Genomic DNA, 21,051 nt, shown 5'->3' with positions numbered 1-21,051 from the left:
ATTTAGCCAGCATATGCCGACCTTAGTACAAATGCTGGCATACGCGGATGTACCGCTAATAAATTATGCAGCTGCCGCACCTTGACGATTTAGCCAGTTTATTCTGACAGCCCTGTTTCCACCAAGTGGTCTGGGTCACTACTACATGATGTGATACGTGCCGGGAACAGTTAAGTCTGGCTTCGTTTGCATTTCCACTGCCGGCAGAACCCTGTTGTTTGGCATGTGGAACACTTAAATATTGAAGAGCAAATCATCGAGTGCACGTATGCTGTCATGCAGCATCTATTCTTCACACGTAGGCAAAACAGAGTAATTTAACATTTTATTTTGTTTTATTTTTGCCTTGGTGGATCATGGGATTTATTTCATCATGTTCAGACTGCTGAAGAATCGACCGATGTCTGTGGTAAACACTGACGTGAACGAATGAGGCGCCGTGACTCTTTCAAGTTTTAAAATAAGTTAATTGTCTTGTGGCACAAATCACCAGCGTCCTCTGGTTCAAGCTGAGAAATGTGCCTGGAGCAGAAAAAACGCTGAGGGACTTGTTTTAAAATGCTACGTTTCTTCAGCAACAACAAGGAATTAAAATATTTTCAGATGTTTTCCAAAATTAGGACGCTTTATGTAGATATGTTTTCATCAGGCTGTGATGATGAATCCAACTGAAATGAACAGGCAAGATTAAGACTTTATATTTACTCTGTGTGTGAATTGTAACAGTCTGTTTGCATGAGTACTGCAGCTTTGAGCCAATCAATGGACAGTATCAGTGGACGTATTTCGACTTATGAGTAACTTATAAGTAACGTGTCAACAATTGCATAATTTACCTACAACTTATGTCTCGCATATGCGGAACGTATGAGTCATACGCTGGCATACATCGAAAATATTGCGCATGCTTTTCGAGGTACTCGCTGTATTATGACATATATCAGCATGCTTCAACATACTCTTAACTTATACAAAACTTACCCATAACTTATTAGATGTACGCCGGCGTATGCCAGGGTTTTTAATGCAGTTGGCATACGCTTGCTAAATTGTCAAGGTGTGACAGGGATGTTAAAAACCAAACAGGAAAGAGAATGCCAACATCAGCTGCAATTATAACAGTATCGGTACTATCTGTACCACCCCAGTTTCAGCTCATCCTTTGCTTCAGGTAAATGATGTTTCATGTCCAGTGAAGGCCAAACCTCTCATTTATAATGGGTTAGGATGGGGCAGGTGGATGTGACACCAGCACATTGCTCCACACTTGACCTGCTGACCCAGTACAGTGCAGCAGGTCCTTGGAGAGTCCCCGAAATTTCTCTCCCCTGCACAGAGTGCGCGTGCGCGGTGGAACACGGTGAATCGACGCTGTGGATGGATGACGTCATGGTCGTCGTTTCGAATGTGGGGAGCTAGCAGTGGGTAGGAGGCCGCGTACATCTGCGGACGCTACTTTTAAAAAATCTGAAGCCCAAGGTTGTTGACAGTGCTCAACACCTTCAAATTAAGGTACTCACTTCTTACTCGACGCCGAGAAACTCTGCCTGGTCTTTGTAACTAATTCTAAACTCGCTATGTTAGATGTCAGGAAACGCATTTGCTTTGGGCTAGCCGATTATGGTAGCTGGTTTGCTAATGTTGTACAGCTAACACCAGCCTTCTTTCGATTTAAAAACAGTATCTGGTTAAAGTTTGTTGCTAAGAATGCCACACGTTTTGATATACTGGATTTTTGACATGGCGCTAGGCGGGGTTTGTGCTTGTTTTTAGCGTTGGTATGCAGTATCTGAAAGAACAAAACCTCCAGCTGGGTTGTTTGCTAATTGTTTGCTTTCAGCGAAGACAGGGTCGGACGCTTATTGTTTTCTGCGGACAAACTCAATCTGAGCGCCCTCAGCTGTTGTTCGAATAGTTTCTATTATTGTTGTATTAGTCCTCGGTTAGATTTTATATTTGAGGTGGGTTTTTTTAGATATTGAGGACGTGTCAAGTTCTTTAACTTTTTTCCTCCTCACAAGACACGTTACAGGACGAAGGAAAGAGAATACAAAATGCATTGTCCACAATATGCATTACTTTTTAATAATACAGTAAATGTGTGTGTGTGTGTGTGTGTGTGTGTGTGTGTATGTATGTATGTATATATATATATATATATATATATGTGTGTGTGTGGAGAGAGAGTATGGCGTTGCCAATTCTCAATATATTATGGCTATTTTAATAAGTTTTATTTATGTAGCACTATAACAAAAACAAAGTTCTTCACAAACCAAATCACACTGGCATAAATTGATGAGTGAAATCATTTAAAATAAATGACATGAATACAAAATCAAAATACTAAACATTTCCCACTGTCAGGTTTTTTAAACTAGATTGACAAAATGCCAATATAACTCAACTGCCTAATCTCAGTTCCACAGCCATTGTCCACAAAATGCAAATGACGTTAATGTGAACCAATATTATTCATGTTTGCTATCAATTATTGTTATTTTTTGGTTTAAATGTACTGGATTTGACAGGATTTGGCATCAAATTTAGGAATAGGCTAAAGCTTTGAATGATTGATTTGAAGTGGATGAGCACCTGTTCTTGATTGTATGATGTTATCAGTGGATTTCCTCAATGTCTGTGTATGAAAGCTGACTATTGCCATGCCAAAATGTTTTTCTTGTATCAGGGCTTCAGGTCCTCAGCTTGGCGGGTCAGTTTGGCTTCATAGGCTGGAGTTAAAAAGTAACTCCATAAAGAAATTCTGTTGAAAGGGCGTGGAAACTAAAATTTGAAATCAGAACAATGGTACTATAGTTATAAAATAATGCCATGCTACCTGTTAAATCATAAATCATATTTTTAGCTGACTGAAGAAGGAGTCCTTCTGGGATATGTTATCTCGGAGAACCCCGGAGGCAGTTGAAAGGTACCGACAGGCATGAAAGGCAGCAGCCTCTGCTGTGGGGGAGGAGTTCGGAGCAACCATGGAGAAGGACTTTTGGTTGACACCAAGGTACTTCTGGTGGACTGTGAGACACCTCAGGAGGGGAAAACGGGGAACCATCCAAGCTGTTTACAGTAAGGATAGAACTCTGTTGACCTCAACTGAAGATCCGGCGCTAGAAGGTACACTGAGGAACTCCTGTATCAGACCGGAGCGCCCTCTATAGTAGGGGCAGAGCTGGAAGCTGATGGAGGCTTTTCATCAATTTCCCTGGTGGAAGTCACTGAGGTAGTGGCCTTTCCACTACCTCAAGGCCCTGGTGGTTGATGAGATCCAGCCAGAAATGGTGAAGGCGCTGTGTGGGGAGGAACTGTGTTGAATGAGACGTCTCTTCAACATTGCGTTGAGGTCTGGGACAGTGCCTAAGGAGTGGCAAACTGGGGTGGTGGTCCCCATATTTAAAAAGGGGACCATAGAGTGTATGCCATTTACAGGGCATCACACTACTCAGCCTTCCTGGTAAAGTCTACTCCAGGGTGCCAGAAAGGAGGGTTTGGCCGACAGTCGAACCTCTGATTGAAGAGGAACAATGCGGGTTTCATCCTGGTCATGGCGCAACCGACCAGCTCTTCACTCCTACAAGGATCCTGGAGGGGCGTGGGAGTATGCCCATCCAGTCTACATGTGTTTTGTGGACTTGGAAAAGGCGTATGATCGAGTACCTCGGGAGATATTGTGGGAGGTGCTGCAGGAGTATGGAGTGAGGGGGTCCCTTCTCAGGGCAAATCTCTGTACTCACAAAGTGAGAGTTGTGTGGTCGGGTGCTTGGCAGTAAGTCGGACTCGTTTCCAGTGGGGGTTGGCCTCTGCCAGGGCTGCGCCTTGTCGCCAATCCTGTTTGTGATATTCATGGACAGGATATCAAGGTGTAGTTGGGGGGAGGAGGGTTTCCAGTTTTGTGGGCTCAGGGTCTCATCGCTGCTCTTTGCAGATGATGTGGTCCTGTTGGCGTCATTGGCCTGTGACCTCCAACACTCACTGGATCGGTTCGCAGCTGAGTGTGAAATGGCTGGGATGAGGATCACCACCTCTAAATCTGAGGCCGTGGTTCTCAGCAGGAAACTGATGGATTGCCTACTCCGGGTAGGAAATGCGGCCTTGTCACAAGTGAAGGAGTTCAAGTACCTCGAGGTCTTGTTCACGAGTAAGGGGTACAATGGAGCATGAGATTGGCCGGAGAATCGGCGCAGCAGGGACGTACTGCATTTGCTCTGCCATACTGTTGTGATGAAAAGGGAGCTGAGCCAAAAGGTGAAGCTCTCAATCTACTGGCTAATCTTTGTTCCTACTCTCACCTATGGTCACGAGGGTTGGGTCGTGACCAAAAGAACTAGATGGCGGGTACAAGCGGCTGCAACGGGCTTCCTTGGGAGTGTGGCTGCTGTCTCCTTGAGCGATAGGGTGAGAAGCTATCGCTTGGGGAGCTCGGAGTAGAGCTGCTGCTCCTTTGCGTTGAAAGGAGCCAGCTGAGGTGGTTCGGGCATCTGGTAAGGATGCCCCCTGGGCGCCTCCCTAGGAAGGTGTTCCAGGCACACCCATCTGGGAGAAGACCCCAGGGAAGACCCAGGACTAGGTGGAGAGATTATATCTCCACACTGGCCTGGGAACGCCTCGGTATCCCTCAGTCAGAGGTGGTTAATGTGGCTCGAGAAAGGGAAGTTTGGGGTCCCCTACCACAGTTGTTGCCCCATGATCCAATCCCGGATAAACGGTGGAAGATAAGTGATATTTTTAGCTCAACTCCTCACCTTCCAATAAAAACACAAATCAGTCAGCTGCCTATATGTATGGAGTGAGTGAGTGAGCTGTAGTTTTCTGAACATGCAGCATTTCCTGGTTTTTGTTTTTTTTTTTTTTTTTTTCTTCTCGACACAAAATAGCATACAAGATTACTTGGGTGTTTTCCATTGTCTAAATGAGTGCAGGTTATGTGAGTTACATGGCAATATAATTGGGGTGGGGACAAAAATAAATTCTTAGATGCATTGCGATGTGGACATGGGTGATTCTGAATCGATTCACAAATGTCAGTGGACTTTTAAATGTTAATAAAAGTGGCTGCTGGACACCAGTAATGAGAACGTTTCACATTCTTTATGTAAACCAGAGTTTCTCCTTTCATAAAGTCATGTTTTTGTACAGGTACTGTTCATTTTATGTATGTACATTTGTCATATAGCTTTGTTACTGCTTCACTCTGTAAAAACTGCAGCTTCCTGCATGAGTACCACAGAAACAGAGGAACCACCCGTTTTGGACTATATGCGACACATCATAGGACAAAAAGCGAGTAGCGACAAGCTGTGGCTACATCTGATTGCAGTTTTGAACTTCAAAATTTAATAAAAAAAAAAAAAAACCAAACTGAACAATTATGTGACATGGCGCTTGTTTGCACCACTAAAGAAAATCTAAGCTTTTATCGTCACCATCTGTAAGCATGTGAAAGGCTCAGCTGGAAGCAAACTCATTCTGTTGCTTCAGAAAAGGCTGAGAAAGAATCCAAATAGATTGTCTAGTGTCATGGCTAATTACATAAAACTGTCTCCACTGGTATTTTCATTTTAATGTACACTGGGCAGGGGATTATGGTAGAGTGCATGTGTGTGCAGTCCTGTTTTTAATTATTCTGACATAAGTGTGTTAGTGCAACACAGCCAGTGTGCACAAGCATCGCAATGAAGTGATCATAAAGACAGGAAGAAGCTGCAGATGTGAGTCTGATTTATTTATTTTTTAAGCTGGAGTGGTAGTATTACAAACATGAGTCAGTCTCAAGCCACACTTACACAGGTGGTTTTAGCAGATGGGATGGGGAGGGGCAACAGCCCCCTTGGTTTTTAAAATATAGAATCAGTGAATGAGAGCCACACAGGTGCAGATGTGGTTGAGCTGTTAAATAGTATATTGGAAATAAATTCATTATTGTTTATTCAAAAAATTTGAAAAGTAACAAGTAGGTCACACATTTTGGAAAAAGAAATCCTGTATAGGAAAAAAAGATGCATCAGTTTGCATTGATAATCATTTTATAATTGACTCATAGCCCTCTGAATCATAATCGACTCGTGAGGTACTGAAAGCTTCCCAGCCCTATGATACAGTGCATTGCATTGCATATATGGGTTGTGCAGCCAGTACATTCTGAGTGCAGATCCCAAGCCCGGATAAATGAGGGTTGCGTCAGGAAGGGCATCCGGCGTAAAACAAGCCAACCCAACTCAACTATGCAGACTCAGAATTGAATTCCCATACCGGATCGGTCGTGGCCCGGGTTAACAACGTCCGCCACCGGTGCTATTGCCCAACAGGGTGCTGGTGGAAATTGGGCTACTGCTGGGCGAAGACGACGAAGAAGAGGAGGAAAACGTTGCCACGAACAGCGGGAGAAGAAGAAAACTAGAAGGGTGGAAATGAGAGTGGGGACTTTGAATGTTGGTAGTATGACTGGTAAAGGGAGAGAGCTGGCTGATATGATGGAGAGGAGAAAGGTAGACATATTGTGTGTGCAAGAGACCAAGTGGAAGGGAAGTAAGAGCAGGAGCATCGGCCGTGGGTACAAGTTGTTGTACCATGGTGAGGACAGGAAGAGAAATGGTGTTGGGGTCATTTTAAAGGAAGAGTATGTTAAAAGTGTGTTGGAGGTTAAGCGAGTGTCTGACAGGGTGATGAGTGTGAAGTTGGAAATTGAAGGGGTGATGATGAATATCATCAGTGCATATGCCCCACAGGTAGGTTGTGAGATGAAGGAGAAAGAAGATTTCTGGAGTGTGTTAGATGAGGTGGTGGAGAGTGTGCCCAAGCATGAAAGAGTGGTGATAGGAGCAGACTTCAATGGGCATGTTGGTGAAGGGAACAGAGGTGATGAGGAAGTAATGGGTAGATATGGTATCAAGGATAGGAATGGGGAAGGACAGATGGTAGTTGATTTTGCAAAAAGGATGGAAATGGCTGTGGTGAATACCTACTTTAAGAAAAGGGAGGAGCACAGGGTAACATAAGAGTGGAGGAAGGTGCACACAGGTGGACTACATTCTTTATAAGAGATGCAAGCTAAAAGAAATCACAGACTGTAAGGTGGTAGCAGGAGAGAGTGTCACTAGACATCATAGGATGGTTGTTTGTAGGATGACTTTAGAGGTAAAGAAGAAGAAGAGAGAGCTCAACAAAGGATCAGATGGTGGAAGCTGAAGGAGGAAGACTGTTGTGTGAAATTTAGCGAGCAGGTGAGAGAAGCACTAGTTGGAGGGGAAGCAATTTTGGACAACTGGAAAAGTACTGCAGATGTGGTGAGGGAGACAGCTAGGGCAGTACTGGGTATGACATCTGGACAGTGGAAGGAAGACAAGGAGACTTGGTGGTGGAATGAAGAGGTCCAGGAAAGCATAAGGAGAAAGGTTGGTGAAAAAGTTTTGGGATAGTCGGAGAGATGAAGAAAGTAGACAGGAGTACAAGGAGATGCGGCATAAGGCGAGAAGAGAAGTGGCAAAAGCAAAGGAAAAGGCATATTGCGAGCTGTACAAGAAGTTGAATAGTAAGGAAGGAGAAAAGGACTTGTACCGATTGGCCAGACAAAGGGACAGAGCTGGAAAGGATGTGCAGCAGGTTAGGGTGGTAAAAGATGCACATGGTAATGTGCTGACAAGTGAGGAGTGTGTGCTGAGAAGGTGGAGGGAATATTTTGAAGAGTTGATGAATAAAGAAAATGAGCGAGAGAAAAGGCTGGATGATGTGGTGAGAGTAAATCAGGAAGTAAAAGAGATTAGCAAGGAAGAAGTGAGGGCTGCTATGAAGAGGATGAAGAGTGGAAAGGCAGTTGGTCCAGATGACATTCCAATGGAGGCATGGAAATGTCTAGGAGAGATGGCAGTAGAGTTTCTAACCAGGTTGTTTAATAAAATCTTGGAAAGTGAGAGGATGCCTGAGGAGTGGAGACGAAGTGTGCTGGTTCCTATTTTCAAGAACAAGGGTGATGTGCAGAGCTGCAGTAACTACAGAGGCATAAAGCTGATCAGCCACAGCATGAAGCTATGGGAAAGAGTAGTAGAAGCTAGGCTTAGAAAACAGGTGAAGATCTGTGAGCAGCAATATGGTTTCATGCCGAGAAAGAGCACTACAGATGCAATGTTTGCTCTGAGAATACTGTTGGAAAAGTACAGAGAAGGACAGAAAGAGTTACATTGTGTGTTTGTGGACTTAGAAAAAGCTTATGATAGGGTGCCAAGAGAAGAGTTGTGGCATTGTATGAGGAAGTCTGGAGTGGCAGAGAAGTATGTTAGGGTAGTGCAGGACATGTACAAGAATAGTGTGACAGCGGTGAGATGCGCAGTCGGAATGACAGACTCATTCAAGGTGGAGGTGGGATTACACCAAGGATCAGCTCTGAGTCCTTTCTTGTTTGCAGTGGTGATGGACAGGTTGACAGATGAGATCAGACAGGAGTCCCCATGGACTATGATGTTTGCAGATGACATTGTGATCTGTAGTGAGAGTAGAGAGCAAGTTGAGTCTAGTCTGGAGAAGTGGAGATATGCTTTGGAGAGAAGGGGAATGAAAGTCAGTAGAAGCAAGACTGAGTACATGTGTGTGAATGAGAGGGAGCCCAGTGGAATAGTGCATTTACAAGGAGTAGAAGTGGTGAAAGTAGATGAGTTTAAATATTTGGGGTCAACTGTTCAAAGTAATGGAGAATGTGGTAGAAAGGTGAAGAAGAGAGTGCTGGCATGGTGGAGTGGGTGGAGAAAGGTGGCAGGAGTGATTTGTGACCGAAGAATATCAACAAGAGTGAAGGGGAAAGTTTCCAAAACAGTAGTGAGACCAGCTATGTTGTATGGTTTAGAGACACTGGCACTAACAAAAAGACAGGAGGCAGAGCTGGAGGTGGCAGAGCTGAAGATGTTGAGATTCTCTTTGGGAGTGACAAGAATGGACAAGATTAGGAATGAACATATCAGAGGGACAGCTCAGGTGGGACGGTTTGGAGACAGTCAGAGAGGCGAGATTGAGATGGTTTGGACGTGCAGAGGAGGGACCCAGGGTATATAGGGAGAAGGATGCTGAGGATGGAGCCACCAGGCAGGAGGAGAAGAGGGAGACCAAAGAGGAGGTTCATGGATGTGCTGAGAGAGGACATGCAGGTGGTTGGTGTGACAGAGGAAGATACAGAGGACAGGGTGAGATGGAAACGATTGATCTGCTGTGGCGACCCCTAACGGGAACAGCCGAAAGACAAAGCAGAAGAAGAAGCATTGCATATGATAGGCTCCGTCACATTAACATTATGTTTGATGGCAGAAAGAACTAGTTGATGATGACTACAGTGTGTCTCAATTGTACCCGGAAGCTTTTTGAGCAACCCCTCTTAATCATAAGGCGCAAGAAGCAGTTTTATAAACACACAGTAAATGTTTTTGTTGCTACAAACAAATTTGTCTCATTTCCAAGTGTTTCTTTTGCATTCTTCAGTTTTCACACAGAAGATACACTGAGGCGTGTTTTTATTCATTTATTTATTTTTTCATTACACCATTTATATAAGTATAGGTATCATCTTAAAAGTTCCCTCAGCACGAGAATTTAAACTTTATTGCATTTTTTTTCAATGACAGGTCCAGCCTAGAAAAAAAATAACCATGTAATGACAAATACAATGGTTATCACTTTGACCAAGGCTTTCTTTTTCTTTTCTCTCCCCCTACCAGAAATATTTTGTCCCAACCCCATTGCCCCCTCTGTGAGAGCATGGCTCAGGAGACTAATCAGACACAGGTGCCAATGCTTTGCACTATGGGATGTGGCTTCTATGGTAACCCCCGCACCAATGGCATGTGCTCAGTCTGCTACAAGGAACACCTGCAACGACAACAAGGAGGGGGGAGATCCAGCCCCCCAGAAGAGAAAGGTAGGGTTGATGAGAGAGGAATGCAGGGTCTATTAAGTGATAAGTGCCACTATGGAAGAATAGCCTCTATGATTGCAATATTAAGGCTTGATGGCCACTCAGAAATGCAAAAAGTGGCTGAGAAGGTTGCAGTGTCTTATATCTTGGCATTAAATAATAGTGACATCATGTGTCACATCCCAATCACTAAACTCTTGTTATTGTGGTAGGCAAACAATAAATGGTACATGATGACCTGTGTCATATAAATAGGTGAAAAGTCATCTGTCTTCAGGTCCCAAATTGCAGGATTTATGCTGCGTTCTGTCAAACTGTTGTGTGTTTCTACACAGCTGCTATGTCGCCGGTAGCCTCTCCAGACTCTGCTGGGGTCTCAGTGGAAAGCACGACCTCAGAGCCTGCTACAGATGCAGTGGAAACCCCACCTGAGGAACAGACGCTTAGGTATGTTTGCGTACAATGTAGCAGAAAATAAGTTGGTTGGAATGAATAACTTCTCAAGAAAATTATCAAACATTTACTGGTTACAGCTTTACAATTAAGATGAGTTTGAGTACTTAAGTTATTTTTGAGAGTTTATTACCCGAGGCCATCACATATGGCCATCGGGTGTTGCAAAGGCTTTTCGTCCGTCCATCTGTCCGTCTGACTGTGCTCAGCATAAGTCCAGTCCTATTACTGCCAGACTCCTGAAATTCACAGGAAAAAATCTTGGAACATAGACCTTGAACAAGTTCAGAGATGGCTAACCTTGATGTATTTTGAGGTTAAAATGTCACATTCTGTTTCAATCTGATCCATTTTGTGTTTGACTGACGTGAGTGATAGCCAATCAGAGTAGAGCTACAACATGATGCCACTTGCTGGTCTCTTTAAAACTGCTTCGTTTTGTGTGTTTATATACATGTTTCTCATATTATGTAAAAGCTAGAGAGAAATAAGCACTTCTAAAACTGAAAACACTGTTTTTGTAACCTGATAACTCCTCTGGAAGGATTTACAAACCATTTAGCGGACGTTAGCATGGTGATGTTACAGGCTGCTAGCTATGTCGAAACTCTTTCGTTTGTGAGTAAATATAACCTCTTTGTCATATATTATGTAAAAGCTAGCAAGAAATAAACACTTACAAAACTGAAAATGCTGTTTTTGGAACCTAAGAACACCTCTGAAGTGATTTTATAAGACATTTAAACCATCCAGTAAACCAGTATTGATTAGTACGTCTGGTATTTATGTTGTGTATTTATGTTTGCAAATTCTTTTTTTTTTTTTTTACTTTTGATAATCTGTGTGCTTCTTACCCCGTGTGCTGCTATATAATGCTGCTACAATCTCAGTTTCCCTCAGGGAGTCTTCCCATGGGATCATTCAAGTTCTATCTAATCTAGTCTAATTTAGCGCATGTAACTATGTGCAATAAATGCGTGCAAATGCACAAAAGGTGATCTACAAATTTTCTTTGATTTGCACAACTTCCGCTCTTGTCAACAGCTCATGTAAACACACACGCAAAGCCTCCTGCATATGCCATAAAAATGTGAATATTATTTTTGATTGATAATGGGGCTTTATTGAACATGTACAAATTGTACATAAGAAAATCGGATAAACAACTGCACATTATAACAAACACAATGCTCATATGGCAGAGGGTATTTTAGCATTGTGTTTTTTGTTTTTTTTTACAAAGAACATAATGGGCCTCACTGCAAGAGCCACTTGTCCTGACAGATTAGTTCATTGTTGGCTCATACAAGGGATTGAAGAGAACTTCCAGCATTTACCATTTTTTCCCCCTCATGTTTTTGTTATGATTTGTTCATATTCCCACAATGGGGAAATATGCAAGAATCACACTTCTTCTCAAAGTTCTCAGTCTTTTGACTCAGTTTGCTGCTGTTCTTTAATGATCTAAATGTCAGTTTTCGTGCATTTAGCCCCAGCTCTCCCAGTCCAGTAACTCAACAAATGACAGCTATGAGCATCTCCCAGGATTCGGGAGCCGTAGACTCTGACCGAGCAGAAGGTGAGGAAGGGGAGGAAGAAGGCACATCCAGCAACACAGGTAAATGTCTCTAAAATGGATGTCGAGCATGTTGGCTGCTTTCGCCCTGCTCTCCAGAAGGTGGACATTAAAATGGGTTGCTTATATCTATGAGACTGTTTAATTACACTGATCAGCCATGACATTGTGATCACTGACAATGAATAACATTGATTATGTTGCTACAATGGACAGTATTGCATTCGCTCTACCACACTGTTGGGAAGAAGGGAGCTTAGCCAAAAGGCGAAGGTTTCGATCTACTGGTCAATCTTCGTTCCTACTCTCACCTATGGTCATGAGGGTTGGGTCATGACTGAAAGAACTAGATTGCAGATACAAGCGGCCGAAATGGGTTTCCTCAGGAGGGTGGCTGGTGTCTCCCTTAGAGATAAGGTGAGAAGCTCGGCCATCCATGAGGAGCTCGGAGTAGAGCCACTGCTCCTTCGCGTTGAAAGGAGCCAGCTGAGGTGGTTCGGGCATCTGGTAAGGATGACTCCTGGGCGCCTCCGTAGGGATGTGTTACAGGCACGTCCATCTGGGAGGAGACCCAGGACTAGGTGGAGAGATTATATCTCCACACTGGTCTGGGAATGCCTCGGTATCCCTCAGTCAGAGGTGGCTAATATGGCCCGGGAAGTTTGGGGTCCCCTGCTGGAGCTGTTGCCCCCGCGACCCGGTCCCGGATAAGCAGTTGAAGATGAGTGACGTTGCTACTAGGCATGGGCCGGCATGAGATTTGGATGGTATGATAACCGTGGGCAAAAATACTGCTGTTTCACAGTATTATGTATAGCTTTAAAATGTGCTTTAACAACATTATGGCTATTTGCATATGAAGCACACGTGATTCAGGCGCACTAATTGATGCGATGTCTACCACTACGAGCATTATACCACTGATAACTTTAGAAAAAAATACCAAAATAATAGTCGCTCTTTTAGACATGTAGCATCTGCCCTGTGGGAAACATGACTTACTTGCTTAGGGAGAAACGTGGCTGGAATAAGGTCCGGAACTCCCAACAAAGAGCTTGGAATAGATGTGTTTGTCCTTCTTGACATGTTTATGGGAGAAATTTTGTCAACCACAAGCATGACTCAAGCCCACCGCTTGTACTTTTCAGTGGTTTCAAAGATGGGATAAAGTTTACTCCTTCCTTGTAATCCTTTGCAGGTATCTTGAATTGCTCAGAGTCCGACACAGGCCATAGCTGCAGTGCTTTATTGCCACTGTTTTTGGTTTCTAGGGCTATTCCACAGAAAATAAAATGAAAAAGCCAACTTGGTCCTTCTAGACGTAGGGAAAAGTTCAGTGCAGGCTTCGCCTCCTTCAGCCATGATGCTGAGCTAACTAACGTTAGCTGCCTGTTTGTAAACAGAGACAGAGGTGTGTGCCAGGGGGAAGGGTGGCAGCGGCCGCCTCCGCTCTGCCTGTCAAGAATTCTCATAACCCGCTCATATCATAGGGACGATATATTGATACTGTGGCTTTTTCATACCGCAGCGTACTGTGAAACTGGTTATCGGCCCATGTCTAGTTGGTACAATGACACCTGTCAGTGGATGGTATTTATTTGCCAGCAAGTTAACTTTTGTCCCCAGAGTTGATGTTTGAAGCAGGAAAAATGGGACACGTAGCTAAAGATTTGAGTGACTTTGACAAGGGCCAAATTGTGATGTCTAGATGCCTGGGATGGGGCGTCTTTAAAACTGCAGCTTTTATGTGATGTTCCCAGTCTGTATTGGGCAGTATCCATCAAAAGTGGTCTGAGGAAGAAAAATCTGAACTGGCAAACAGGGTCATGTGGGATGTGCTGAACAATCATGTTCAATCCATGAAGGCCCAACCTCACCACTTACAGTAATTTTAAAGGACCTCCTGCTAATTTCTTGGTGCCAAATACCACAGCACAACTTCAAAGATCTTGTGGAGTCCATTCCAAGATGTGTGAGGTGGTTTTGGTGACAAAAGGAGGACCTACACAGTATTGGCAGGTGGTCACAATATTACTGCTGTTTTGTATATATGTATATGCCTTAACAATTTCATGTATTAATGGCACCTAATCATAGACTGTATATATACTGGACAAACCATGCATGATGTCAGCTGTAGGTTTTCTATAGAGATCCAGAACAGCCAATATAAAGCCCATATACAGGCGTCGCCATTTTGGTAGCACTGACTTTAGCTATGTCATGACTTACTCATTAATGGATAAAGAGGTGGCGCATGGGTGGCTACCATTGTATGATGAAAGAAGTCTGAACACACCCCTATCTCAGAATCCAAACCAGCTAAGCTAACAGGCTAACCTTGGTTCGGGTGTTTATTAAATTATATTTTGGGGGACTCTGCAGTGGTTCTCATGACTGTTTACTTTGGTGTGGGCATAAAAAGTTATGAAACACTAATTTTCTTGGTAATCATGCATTACATGGACTAAAGAGATGACGCTACCAACAGCTGCTAAAGGTGCTAATGGTGTTAGCGTTCAATATTAAATAGGATGAGAATTTCACTCTGAGAATATTGCAGCAGAGGCGTCCTATGTGATCTGTTAGGACATTTCACCACACAACAAGCCTTATTATTCCAGGTATTTGTAATAAAACTGCTGAAAACAACAAAGGCAGTCATCCACAGCAGCTAACAGCCACTTCAAATGGACTCTGCGGATATTATAAAAGGCAGAGACCGTGGGCTCAGGTGCCTTCACTCAAAGCAACTACACTCCTAATCATGCGGAACATTATGGGCATTTGTTTGTACCAGGCTGTAAACATGTTTATTGCTGCTCTAAAGTTGGGCATTTTAACATGATTGAATGGAAACCTGCTCGCTTTTAGAGCCAGCCTCAAGTGGCCAGTCAAGGAACTGAAATATTTTATAGCTCAGGGTGGGCCTCGTCTGAGACCATCAAACCTTACCTCTTGCATTTAACACAGACAGGGCACTGGACATAGAAGTATGCCATTTATTTATTTATTTCCCTCACAATCCAGTTTCATAATGTCCTGCTCTACCACAATATAAACTTTCACAAAAGATATTGATATTGTCATTTAACACAGAAGTAGAAAGTCCAAGTAAAAGTAATACTCAAGCTACTTAGCTCACAAACCTAAGCTCAGGCTGGTCACTGCTTGCCAAGGTGGGCAGTTTGGCTAGGTCTACTTTCTGCAAGACTGACAAGAAGTCACAAGTCCACGATCTTATATCCTTACCTATATGCAAGGGCATGTAAATAAAAATGGTCAAAAATCCCGATCTTGCAATGACATTGATCAACTCCGGCATGTGTGATACACCTTCCAAAGTTTATACTTGGTTATTGTTGGCGCTAAATAGTCAGAGGCTTTGGAAAAGTCAATAGATAAAATGACCCCCCGCCCCCAGCTGAGTTTAACACCTTAACTCAAATATAGTAAATGGTATCATCTTGTACATGCCCAAATTAAAAATACAAGGATCAGTTGATTTAACTTTCAATTATGATGAACCAGATTAATACAAAATGTAGGTTTGTTTTGCCACATGCTGTCTGGGCTTGTTGGAGGGAACACATTTTACAATCACACGCATGGTAGGTTCAGGTGTGGTTCATGTAGACTGAAATGAGCTTGTCAGATCTTTCAGTTTCTAAAGCCTGGATCTGCTGTCTGCCAGGACCGCCGCCACTACTTATTTATTAATGCAGTAAAAGAAGTATCAACAAGTAATGGATTGTTTTGTGCTGATTACGTATATATGTTTTATTGCTCCAGAACAAGTGGGGGATGCAGCACAAACTTCTGATGGTGACCAAACACCTGATAAAAACAAGAAAAAGAACCGCTGCTTTTCCTGTCGGAAGAAAGTGGGCCTTACTGGTAAGGAAGTCAAGAATGGGTCGCACAGAGACAGTGACTGCTGGTGATAGGACTCGGCAATCTGTGATTGATTCACATTACTGTTAGAAGGCCCATTTTGTAAATCTGAATCAAATAGCACCACACCAACATATCAGCCGTGTCAATGAAGTAAATGATGTCCTCAAGGAAATGTCTGTGTTTTTGAATGCACACTGTCAGTATGCTTTTCTGCTTTTAATATGAATCTGGAAAGGTGGGATACTTGAAGAAAATTTAGCAAATGGAGGCATTTTACTGTCTGATCATTTAAAAATCTACACCTGAAGAATTGAAGTTGCTTTCAGTTTTTAATCTGGAATATTGTGTAGCATTTCCCTCCATTTCTATTTAAAGTCATTGAATTGTTTGCACTATTTCTTTTTTTTAGCAGTTCCCTTACATGCTTGTGCAGAAAAAAAAGAAAAGCCATTCTCAGATGATTACTTTTACTGGATTTTTTTGTATGGTAAACTGTTGTTACTTCTGAGATCGTGTAATATAGTCTTATTTCAAAGGTCCTGACATCAAATACTTTTAAAACTGTACATATCCATAATTCCACTCCCAGTCCTTAGAGCCTGGTTGTGTCTTATTCCTGGTTCACATGGCAACATAATTAGGCCGATATCAGACCCGATCTTCCCCTTCCGACAATCTTAAGGACGCCCCGACAATCGCGATGACGCTAAAGATAATCATCAGATTTTCCTGCCATGCGAGGTGTGTTAAGAGCGCTCTGATCTGCTCGGAAGGACGTCAGGAGTGCTCCAATCGCAAATTGGGGATATTCAGCATGTTGGATTGTCTTGGCCTGATATCGCAGTGTGTGGTGTCCTATGACCACAAACGAGCACGTAGCCTGCTGAATGTGACGTGCAGCCAATCCGAAAGCGAGGTGACGGACGCACAGAACAAAATCTTACTTCAAAACGGCTGTTATGGCTTACCTGATGAAAGTCCGGTGGCTGTGCTGTCTCTCCACTCCTTTAAAGAACGCCTTTTCTTTTTGTATCTTTTTTTTTTTTTTTTACTTCTGTTGTAAATGGTCCACTAACTATCTCAGTTTCTTTACTCTGAAGTCACGTTTAATCTTGAGAGATTTTGCGAGATTTTCCGTCTGACCTCGGAATGTTCGTATGTGAAACCTGTTCGTGTGTGTGATATGTTGTCTTTACCGTGTGGCTGCACACCAGACACTGTACGACCAAAACTGTTAGATTTATGATGTTTTAACTCAACATGTGTGGTCTCTCAGGTTTTGGAAACCTACAGATAATTTTAAAATCTTGCTGTGTGAACCAGGCTTTAACAGTGAAGCACCGTGTTGCAGGGAGCAGCATATTACATGTGGATGTTGCATTTCACATCACTACTTCCTTAAATACCTGCCTCTTCTGGAGTACTGAATCCCCCTGCCCCTCCCAAAAAAACCCAAAGAATTTATTTAAAAAAAAAAAATTGCTGTAGGCCCAAGCCTACCATATGTACGGTCCAGGATCCATTTAAATACAAGTACAGCTATAGAGGGGGTTAAAAAACAAATCTTACACATGGTCTTTTGGGCTCAGGTTGGATTACATTTAATATTTCTCGTTTTTTTTTTGTTTTGTTTTTTTAACTTTATATTTTCATCTCTTTCCTCAAGGTTTCGACTGCCGCTGTGGTAACCTGTTCTGTGCCATTCACCGTTATTCTGACAAACACAATTGTCCTTATGATTACCGGAGTGCAGCAGCGGCCCGTATTCGTAAGGAGAACCCCGTTGTGATGGCTGAGAAAATTCAGAAGTTATGAGGACAAAGTGCATAAAAGTCTTGCTGACTTTGTGAATTTGGACAATGGCAATGTGGATGAACACGTCTGGTATCATGGCTTCATTTGTTCATGGTAATCAAAGATGGGTTTTATGGGGTGGGGTGGTCACAGCCCCCAGTCCAGGTGCTGCCCTTACTAGCATCTCCCGCTCTCTCCACAAGTGACTGGTTGAGCCTGAAGTTGACTGTGTGTTTGTATGAAAGTGTGTGTGTGTGTGCATTGCTTGAGAGTATTGGAGAGCAGTAGGGGCAGGTGGACATAAATGTTGCTGTCGGGGAGGGAAGGCATTTGATTTTTACTCCTTTTTGTTTCTCAACTTGGGGAATTGTGGAGTTTTGTTTTTATACCATCCCAGTTAGTTGAAATAAGACAGGAGTAAACTGTGAAAGAAGTGTCATAGTGTAGATGAGGACATGCAGGTCAATTTAGAAGGCTCTGTAAAATAAAAGTTGAGGAACAAACCCACGAAACCTGTCTGGGGAAATTTCAACTATCAGGAAGATGTTTAAGGGCTTAGGAATATGAATTATCCTCCAGACTAAAGATGATGTCAAGTTCTTATCAAATTGGCCTTTTTTATTTTTCCCCTTTCCTGTTATCCTGACTCTGTATACAGTTAGGTCAATAAATATTTGGAAATTGACACTTACGCGTTTTCGCGCTTCACCACAGTGTATTGGATATGAAAGTAACGAACGTGTCAAAGTGCAGACTGTCAGCTTTAGTTTGAGGATATTTGTGTTTTTTTTTTTTTTTTTTTTTTTTTTTTTAGGGACCAAGCGTAATTGATCAGATAGACACGATCATGCATGTATTTTTTTTTTTTTAATTAAATAATTGGGCGTGTGCAGTTGGTGGTGACCTGAACTCTGAAACCCATAGATGTCTCCAGACATTGGGTGGATTCTGTGTTGATGCTCTACCGTGGTTCCACTGCAGCTGTCTTCAGGTTTTGCTTGTTCTTGATGTGTTTTGTCTTGAGTTTTGCCTTCAAGTGAAATTCAGGTCCAGTTGAATTCGGGTCACGCTCGACTTGGTCACTGCAGAACATTCCATTTCGTTGCCTTAAACATTTGGGTCATTATCCACCTGCACTGTGAACAACTGTCCATTGAATTATGGAGATGTTATTTGAACAAGAACAGATAATGGAGCCCTTTGCCAACTTCATCCTGCTGCTTTTACCAGCAGTCACAGAGAGCCAGTTAGTTTAGCAGTGCACATGCCTACACCATAACACTACCTCAAATATTCTTCATAGCTGAGGTGTTCCATTTTAAATAATCAGGGTTTCCTTCTCTTTGCTGTGCTCTTCTGGCGTTCTGCTCCATTTAGAACTGTGAAATCTGGCTAGAGGATGTAGTTGTAGAACTGCACATGCTCATGTTGTGTTGTTTTCACCAAACTGATTGCTGAATTGTTGATGTTGACGTGGGTACACTGGCCTCCTGGAGGTTGTTCTTGATGGTGTTACCTGTGAGTTGTCCAATTACCTTTGGTCTCTCAGGAAAATATGGGAACACATACACAAAGTTTTGTAACTCTTACACCATTCACCATGTTTTAGATATAAATACCTTCAAACGAAAGTTGAAAGTCTGTCGCTGTCCAAATTTATGAACCTGACTGTAGCTGAGTGATTGAATTTTAATGAGCGTATGACATCAGAAGATCTATATTAATATATTGTAGTTAGCTTGAATTGTGTGATTGCTTTCTATTTATTTTTTATCGTGTGGTTGTTCTGTGCTGGAGGATTGGCAGCATGTGTCAGCAGGTCATTATGATTTGCATTTAACCTTTTCAGATATATTTAAGTAAATCCATCTTAATGATATAACCATTATAAAGATGAAATACACAAAACCTGACATGATTGCGTAGAGTCCAGTTAAACCGTTACAAAGATTGTGCAGTAAGTGTCAGTTCAGATTCGGAAATGAAGCACAATTACGCATCAAGTGGACAGCACGAAATAATGTGTGAGACCTGCTCCGTTTTGTTCAGCATCTGGGTCATTTGCAGTTTATATTTGATGGGTATAGCAGGATATACTGGAAAAGTGTCCTGTTGGTAAAAGTACACCAGGGGCGTGTTCCCTTTGAGTGCCCTTTTGTATTCTGGTTGAAGCTCCATGTTTCTCTAACCACCAGCAGACCATTGACATGCTGAATGAAAACTGAACCGGGTCACAGTTCCTCCACATTGTGACACACCTTTTACAATCAGTTGTAAAGATTATTGCAATGCTACAGTGTTGCGTGCTGTGCTTTTACAATATTCTGAGAATTCAGATAAGTACTTACTATGAAGACTGCTTCTGCTAGGAAGATGAGATTTGCATGCCTGAGTGCAGTCAAACATATTTGTTTAGAACTGAGAGCACAATTTGAAGTGAAGTTAGGATGTTTATAAGGCCACACTGCAGTAGCACAATGCATGGCTGGAACTGAAATCCACATTAACAGGACTCAACATCTTTATTTCCCAGTTGTAAATACCACATGGCTCCTATTCATATAGCTTAATCTTAATGTAGATGTTTGCCAAGTAATAAAGTCGAGGGATTAAGGAGAAGAATATTACTCTGTATGAAAGTGCTTTTAATAATTATCCCCCCACCACACATACATGCACAGACAAAAATCTACAGATGGCACTAATTATAGCCATTTATCGCTTTCTCAGATTAGCACATATTCCCATGTAGTGTTCAAAGTATTGACAGTAGCTGGTGCTGTTCTGTTAAATGCAGGCTACATAGCATTATTAGCATTGCTAAATAAAACGGTATCCTAGTCCCTGATAACATGTTAGAGGACTCTTCATAATAGTGGAGAGGCCAGCGTGTTTTTGTGTGCAATGCATGTTAATTTTTGGCAGCTCCTATGTATAAATGTATTCTACTGGGTGCTAATAATCACAAAATTGTTGGTTCTATATTTTCCTGATTTACCTTTAGTGGTCAAATGCTCAAATCGTGTTGAAAACCACACTAACGTATTCCTCTTGTAATAACTGCATTGTGTGGTTTTTTGTATTGTAAATGGAAAGGCCAAAGGTCACAGTGGAGTCAAAATCTAAAACTTGCTCACATTTTCATATAATTGAACTATATACTCGTATATATTTTTTTTTTATCTTTTAAACCAAATACAAATTAGATTGAGCTGGTCTATCTGGAATGTCTTGTTACATACGTGACTGGATGTAAGGGGTCAAAATTCTCACTTTGAATTGATTTTGCAAAACAATTTAAGCTCAGTTTTATGAATAGAGCTTTATAGATTTTTTTTTTTTTTTGGGGGGGGGGGGGTCCCCAATGTGACCTATGACTGTTAATCTACAATCCAAGAATCATACATCACAGATTGGGCAAACTATA

At 42.3% G+C, this 21,051-nt stretch overlaps 1 protein-coding gene and 1 long non-coding RNA gene across 2 annotated transcripts in view; one reads left to right on the top strand and one right to left on the bottom strand.

Annotated features, from left to right (window-relative positions):
* Positions 1-1,354: 1,354 nt before the first annotated feature.
* On the top strand, positions 1,355-20,286 carry zgc:77486 (uncharacterized protein LOC405808 homolog). The gene is made up of 6 exons (XM_034179610.1): positions 1,355-1,512; positions 9,708-9,907; positions 10,240-10,351; positions 11,848-11,975; positions 15,726-15,830; positions 17,497-20,286. The coding sequence occupies exons 2-6, from the start codon at positions 9,748-9,750 to the stop codon at positions 17,643-17,645; spliced, it is 654 nt and encodes a 217-aa protein (XP_034035501.1). The 5' UTR covers positions 1,355-1,512; positions 9,708-9,747; the 3' UTR covers positions 17,646-20,286.
* LOC117518479 overlaps positions 14,744-21,051 on the bottom strand; it is a 22,429-nt gene continuing 16,121 nt past the window's right edge. Inside the window, exons 3-4 of the long non-coding RNA XR_004562997.1 lie at positions 16,302-16,439; positions 14,744-14,755 (exon numbers count right to left, since the gene is read on the bottom strand). This is a non-coding gene — a long non-coding RNA (uncharacterized LOC117518479). The remainder of the gene's footprint in view (positions 14,756-16,301; positions 16,440-21,051) is intronic.

This window comes from Thalassophryne amazonica, chromosome 10 (genome assembly GCF_902500255.1).
Source record: "Thalassophryne amazonica chromosome 10, fThaAma1.1, whole genome shotgun sequence".
Lineage (NCBI taxonomy): Eukaryota > Metazoa > Chordata > Actinopteri > Batrachoidiformes > Batrachoididae > Thalassophryne > Thalassophryne amazonica.
This window is presented reverse-complemented; position numbering and strand designations above follow the sequence as displayed.

What these genes read in the sequence shown, in the direction of transcription:
- zgc:77486 (XM_034179610.1), top strand. Translation starts at nt 9,748, where the DNA reads ATGGCTCAGGAGACTAATCAGACACAGGTGCCAATGCTTTGCACTATG. An exon ending in CAGCCCCCCAGAAGAGAAAG is followed by an intron (nt 9,908 to 10,239) that starts GTAGGGTTGATG and finishes GTTTCTACACAG; the next exon opens with CTGCTATGTCGCCGGTAGCC. An exon ending in GAAGAAAGTGGGCCTTACTG is followed by an intron (nt 15,831 to 17,496) that starts GTAAGGAAGTCA and finishes TCTTTCCTCAAG; the next exon opens with GTTTCGACTGCCGCTGTGGT.